Genomic DNA, 6,559 nt, shown 5'->3' on the forward strand with positions numbered 1-6,559 from the left:
TAGTGCCTTGGCCCTTCAGTAGGTGAGGGGAGCAGGTTTGACGCTGCACGGAGCCCACAGGAAATCCAGACAGCAGACCAGGGTCTGAGCGTCACGTCTGAGCCTGAGGTCAGTCTTCCGCAACAACCCCTCTCTCCCTCCCAAGCAAACAACCCGCTAGATTTTACAGCCCAGCACCAGGCCAATGCCACGGGGGTTTGGGGAGGGAAGGAGAGCCAAAATCAGAGGTCACCTTGCTTTGCTACTCCATGCACTTGGGGAAAGGAGGCATTCAGGGGTAGAACTGCAGAGTAAAAAAAAAATTAATTGAAAAATACCGATTTTACAGCCACTTAAATTTTTGCTTGAGAGAATAGTGGAATTAAGAAAAGTGTATTGATGTAGGATTCAAAATCATATATTATTCAAATCTTTGCTTCTGAATTTACTAGATTAATGTACGTGGGCAAGTCTTGTAACCCCTTGGAGCCTGTGTTTTCTCTGTTCTGTCATTTACAAAAGGATTCTTACTTTAGGGAATTATTATAAGAACAAACCAAACATGCATGAGAGGAGGGCTGTATATATGCACAAAAGCAATTATATATATACATACATATAATGTATATAAGTATATTATGGAAAGTTAGATGCAAACATTCTGGTATTTGCAGATCCTTATTATACATTATTCCGTTATAAGGAAAGCTATGGGAAAATGTAATTATTCCTATTGGCGTTATTTACTTTGGAAACCTTGTATTTTCATTTAAATATTGTAAGATGTGCCTTTTTCCCACTCCTCTAGACTGAAACTGTGATTTACATTACAAAGTTTGTAGATGATAAGGTACTGACTTCATGTAGGAACCAGCTGAGCTCTGAAAGACCCACCAGTCAAACAGATCAAAGACTGTTTAAACATGGGTCTGTTTAGAACAAGGGAATCCAGTACACAGAGAACATGGCATCAAGCCATGGGAAAGATTTGCAGACATCACATTGAGAAGTATCTGAAGTGAATCAGGGGAGAAATGAACATCAAACTATGGCAATAAAACACTTAAAATGGTTGCATTAGAAGTAATGTAAGGCATTTTTCACTCTTCTTGGCTTCATGGTCTGGGAGTAGAGGAACAGCTGGCGTATCTTGTTCTATGGGGATAAAATATCATTGAGACCCACCGAGGTCACGAGTGAAAGGAAATCATGACGTCAAGATGCTGGCATAGTCTAACACATCACAACCTCAAAGGGAAGCATTTCGGAGCTTCAGGTTCTAACTGAATTCCCATTAATTAAAACATGGTAAATGCCTATCGTCTAAACTTGTTTCTATAAGTCACACCCTTACTCATAATGAGAGAGTATGTATGTATTAAGTCCAGTAGGAAAAGTGGCCAGGTACTAAAACAGGGATATAAGTGTACACACACACATATATATGTATATAAAATAAACTGTGTGTCATAGGGGAATTACAAATACACTGCTTGGAGGATCGGTAAAGAAAAGGGTGTGACGTGCTTAGGAACCTTTTTTACCTGAAACGATGTTCACAGGATGGAAAGCAGCAGATGCTCCCACAAAGCGGGAGGGAGCAGTGGGCTGGATTGCGGGTATGTCCTCATGGCTGGAGCCTTCGAGTCTAAGGCTGTGTTGTGATATGTGTGTGGAGATTCACTGAAGAATTCTGAGCTGTGCATGGTCAGGTCTGAACTTCACACCTGCTGGGTCGCTATGAAGATGAAAGCTTGTAACTGGAGAGACCAGGCTGACAGCCAGACACCATGTAACATGGAGCTATATTCCGTATCTGCTGTCATGTGTTTGAGTGGATACAGATTTAATGAATCCACATGACTGACAGTGTGAATTGATCCTGCTTGACAACCTGGGACACAGGCAACTGCAATTCAGAGATAAGGGTTCTGCTCTGGGCACTGAGAGAATTGTGGTTCTGTCCATAAAACACAGACACTGCGAGTGCAAGATTTAGTGATTCTGAGGTCTGGCCTTGAGGCAGACATGTCTTCCTGCCATCTGTCACTCTTCCCCGCTGTCTGATTCCATACTCAGTGACAGCAGCATAGGACTCGGCCATGCGGGCGCATGACCCCACCAGTAGGGAACACGAGGGGAGGGAAGAGCAGGGGTCCAGAGTGATCCTCCTGAACGATCACCCATTTCTTGCAAATGTCACATACACTGTGTACAGAGGCACAGAAATAAGAAATTTCCAGTCCTTTAGGGAATTTGTGAGTAGGGAAAGAAATAATTGTTAATAGCTATTGAATTATAAACATATGAAAAGAATGGAGTTACACTGAGATTTATACTATATGACTCAGTCCTATGAGAAAATTATGATCATTCTAAAGATGAAAAATTGAACCACAAAAAACGATGATGTGACATCTCCAAAGTCACACTCTTGGAAAATGGAATGGCTAGGTTTGAAGCAAGAAGGAAAATGCCTTTTCTAAAATAACTAGAGAGAAATACAACATGAATTTGCCATAAAAGGGAGCAAAACTGAAAGGAATTTAGGATGTTAGGGAATGGAAAAGTTACTCATTGTATTGCTTTTTTCCTTTTTTAGTTTTAATTCCAGTACAATTAACATGCAGTGTAATATTAGTTTCAGGTACACAACATAGTGACTCAACATTTACATACAACACCGAGTGCTCATCACAAGTGCCCTCCTTAATGCCCGTCACCCATCCAACCCATCCCCCACCCACCTTCCTCCATCAACCTTCTTTGCTCTTTGTAGTTAAGAGTCTGTTTCCTAGTTTGTATTTTTTTTTCCCTTTGCTCATTTGCTTTGTGTCTTAAGTTCCATATATGAGTGAAATCATATGGTACCTGTCTTTCTCTGAGTGATTTATTTTGCTTATATTATACTCTCTAGCTCCATGCACATCATCAGATTGTTGTATAATAAAGAAATTGTGTAATCTGGATGGGAGGGTGCAGGTTCCCTAGGAAGTAGAAATGTGTAACAGTGAGTGAGAGGAGTGAATAAAGGGGGGATTTAAATTTAAATGACTATCCTGAAGAGTTAGAAATTCATATTTAGCTCTGAAATTCAGGGAGCCAAACACCCGAACCTCTTTCTGGATGCCTCCCTCAGAAGTAAAACTTATCTCACATTTACCCAGCTATGTTTCAAGTAACATTTTCGCAGCAACCAAGGTTTTCAGGGTTGTTTGATGTGTATATTATCCTGTTTGAACTTTTTGTCTCTTCCTTCTATTTTAGGATTTTCTGAATAGGATGAGCATTATGCTGGGAAGTGGTGAGCGGTCTCCTGAAAGTGCAAACTCTTATCATGTAGAATCTGTGCAGAGCAGTTCCCAGGAAGATTGTGACCGAGTCAGTCTAAGGGAGACAGAGATCCACCTGCTGACCTTCAAGCTGACCTCTGTTTGACCTGTATTCGGGAAGCTCCACTTTTCCCACTGTTTTAATCTGTACTCCGTTGTTGCCATTAAATATTCATAACATGTACAAGTAATGGAAGTTTTATGGAAACTTTTTGGAAGATACAAAATCCCAAAAGGGGTGAGCAGCTAACCAGACGGCACGCGTGAAGGAAGCCAAACTTCCTATTTTGATGGTGCTCTCTTTATTCCTCTCTCAATAATCTTTCAGTGGTACATTGGCAATGTTGACTCAACATGTTACCACAGTCAAGGTGTGGGTGCAGATCACAGCAGAAATCAGAAGCCCAGCTCACCACCTCTTGTCTCTACTTCTCAGTGGCTCCCTTTTACCACTGGCACCCGTGCCTGGCAGTGGGCATTTAGAGGTTTCAGCTGGCACTTCACCTGTCAGTGACAACATGTGGATCCACAATCAGAGCTCACGAAATGACTTCGTCTTACTGGGATTCTCTGACCGCCCCTGGCTGGAGATGCCACTCTTTGTCATCTTTCTGGTGGCCTACATCTTTGCCCTCTTTGGGAACATGTCCATTATCCTTGTTTCTCGACTAGACCCCCAGCTTAACAGTCCCATGTACTTTTTTGTCTCGAATCTATCCCTCCTGGACCTTTGCTACACTACCAGCACCGTGCCACAGATGTTGGTCAACCTTAAGGGACGAGAAAAGACCATTAGCTATGGGGGCTGTGTGGCCCAGCTGTACATTTTCTTGGCTTTGGGTTCTACTGAATGCATACTTCTAGCCATCATGGCCTTCGATCGTTATGCTGCTGTTTGCAGGCCCCTTCACTACCCAATCATCATGAATCACAGACGCTGCATCCACATGGCCACTGGGACCTGGATCAGTGGCTTTGCCAACTCCCTTGTACAGTCCACTCTCACTGTGTTGGTCCCACGGTGTGGACACAGGGTGGTGGACCATTTCTTCTGTGAAGTTCCTGCTCTTTTGAAACTAGCGTGTGCTGATACTCATGTGAATGAGGCTGAGCTCAACGTGCTGGGGGCACTGTTGCTTCTGGTGCCCCTCACCCTCATCCTGGGCACCTATGTGCTCATTGCTCGGGCAGTAATGAGGATCCGCTCTGCTGAAAGTCGCTGGAAGGCCTTCAACACCTGTGCTTCACACCTGCTGGTGGTGTCCCTCTTCTACTTCACAGCCATCAGTATGTATGTCCAGCCTCCCTCTAGCTACTCTCGTGACAGGGGGAAGATCATGGCTCTCTTCTATGGGATTGTCACTCCCACACTCAATCCGTTTATCTACACACTGAGGAACAAGGATGTGAAGGCTGCCCTGGGAAGGGCACTGACCAAGGAGTTCTGGGTCAAGACAGGATGACCTCTGGAAAGGAGACCCACAAAGCAAGGAGGGATGTGTCAAACTTTCAAGGAAGATTCTGGGCATGAAGTGATGAGAGAATGGTGCATCATGTGTCATGAAGTTCACAGATGGAGCAGGACCAGAAAGAAGCATCAAGTCTGGATGACCTCAGAGCTGTTTTTCACTTATAAGAACACCTGTCTTATAATACGAATCCAATAAGGTCATCTTCCTCCCTAACCCTGACTACTAGTTAACCCAACTGCTGGTTAACTTAGTTTCAGGGAGGAAACTGCTGCAATAACTGGGCAAAAAAATATTCAGAAAGTTTAGAAAATATATTTGGCCTGAGTTGTTTCTAAATGAATCCCAAATAAATTAGAAATAATCACATATTAAAAAAAAACAACCATGCCACTGCCATCTTGAGTCAACTTTAATCAACACATATTGACCCCATTTAGTCACCCTCTGGCATTCAGTGACCAACTGTGTCAACCATGAGGGCTTTGGCCTCAAAAGCAAGTGAACACAAGAGTCACTGAGGTCAAAAGCATCTAAAATAGAAATATGCAAAGGGAAAAATCCATGAAAAAATTTAGAGTGAGTGAATTGAAGTATAAATTATTTTGGCCATAAACCCAAGTCAGTCTTTGTTATGATAAACAACAATGAGGTCATGGTCAATGAAACAGAAGTTACTCTTGGCCAAGAGAGAAAACAAAGCACAGTGAACATTGCTGGAAAAGATTCTTTTTTTTTTTTTTTAAATGTTTTATTTATTTCTAGGAGAGAGAGAGAGACAGCGTGAGCAGGGGAGGGTCAGAGAGAGAGGGAGTCACAGACTGAAACAGGCTCCAGGCTCTGAGCTGGCAGTCAGCACAGAGCCCGACGCGGGGCCCGAACCCACGAACCGCGAGATCATGACCTAAGCGAAAGTCGGATGCTTAACCGACTAAGCCACTCAGGCGCCCCTGGAAAAGATTCTAAGTTAAGAAACTGTACTACTGACTGGAGAGTTCGACAAACTAGCTTCCTTCACTATGTGAACATGTCCTATTTCAGTGTGGGAGTTAGGAGACTATGATGCTAAATGCAAGGCTTTAGTTGATACATTAGATTTATTTTTAAAAAAATGTTTTATAACTCCTGGCTATAAATTGTTTCACACATACATTTTAGTCAAAATAGAGTGAATCCAGCAAAAATTCAATACTATTGCTGAAATGAAAATCAAATCTCACATTTCATTAATGGGTATATGTATCCCCTCAACAGAGTTATGTATGCTTTTGGGGGACAAGCATTCATCATCTTTGACTCCGATTCCTTTGCCACCAAACAGGGATGCTAATAGTTGCCTTAATTCAAAGGTGTATGAAATTATGTTTTTCACAGGACGTTGAATTTAACATGTAGCTGTGTTTCCTATAAAGTAGATCTAGATAAAAATTTTTAATGTTTATTTATTTATGAGAGAAAGAGACAGAGTGTGAGCGGAGAAGGGGCAGAGAGAGAAAGAGAGAGAGACACAGAATCCAAAGCAGGCTCCTGGCTCTGAGCTGTCAGCACAGAGCCTGATGCAGGGCTTGGAACCTATGAACCATGAGATCATGACCTGAGTCAAAGTCAGATGCCTAACCAAATGAGCCACCCAGGTGCCTGAAGCAAATCTAGATAATAAAAATGTCATTCTAAGTTCATAGAGCTCTACTGCATTTTCAATGTGATGATTTATAAAATCATGGACTAAGCATTTATTCTGAGTTATCAATACAATTTCTATGTCATTGTCTCCCTTTT

General features: G+C 42.3%; 1 protein-coding gene across 1 annotated transcript; it reads left to right on the forward strand.

The window, feature by feature from the left end:
• Positions 1 to 3,652: 3,652 nt before the first annotated feature.
• LOC120227429 (olfactory receptor 2B6-like) lies at positions 3,653 to 4,774 on the forward strand. The gene has a single exon (XM_039225544.1). It carries the CDS (start codon positions 3,653 to 3,655, stop codon positions 4,772 to 4,774), a length of 1,122 nt encoding a protein of 373 aa, XP_039081475.1.
• Positions 4,775 to 6,559: the final 1,785 nt, after the last annotated feature.

The sequence above is a fragment of the Hyaena hyaena genome, unplaced genomic scaffold, assembly GCF_003009895.1.
Source record: "Hyaena hyaena isolate Hyena2069 unplaced genomic scaffold, ASM300989v1 scaffold_2321, whole genome shotgun sequence".
Lineage (NCBI taxonomy): Eukaryota > Metazoa > Chordata > Mammalia > Carnivora > Hyaenidae > Hyaena > Hyaena hyaena.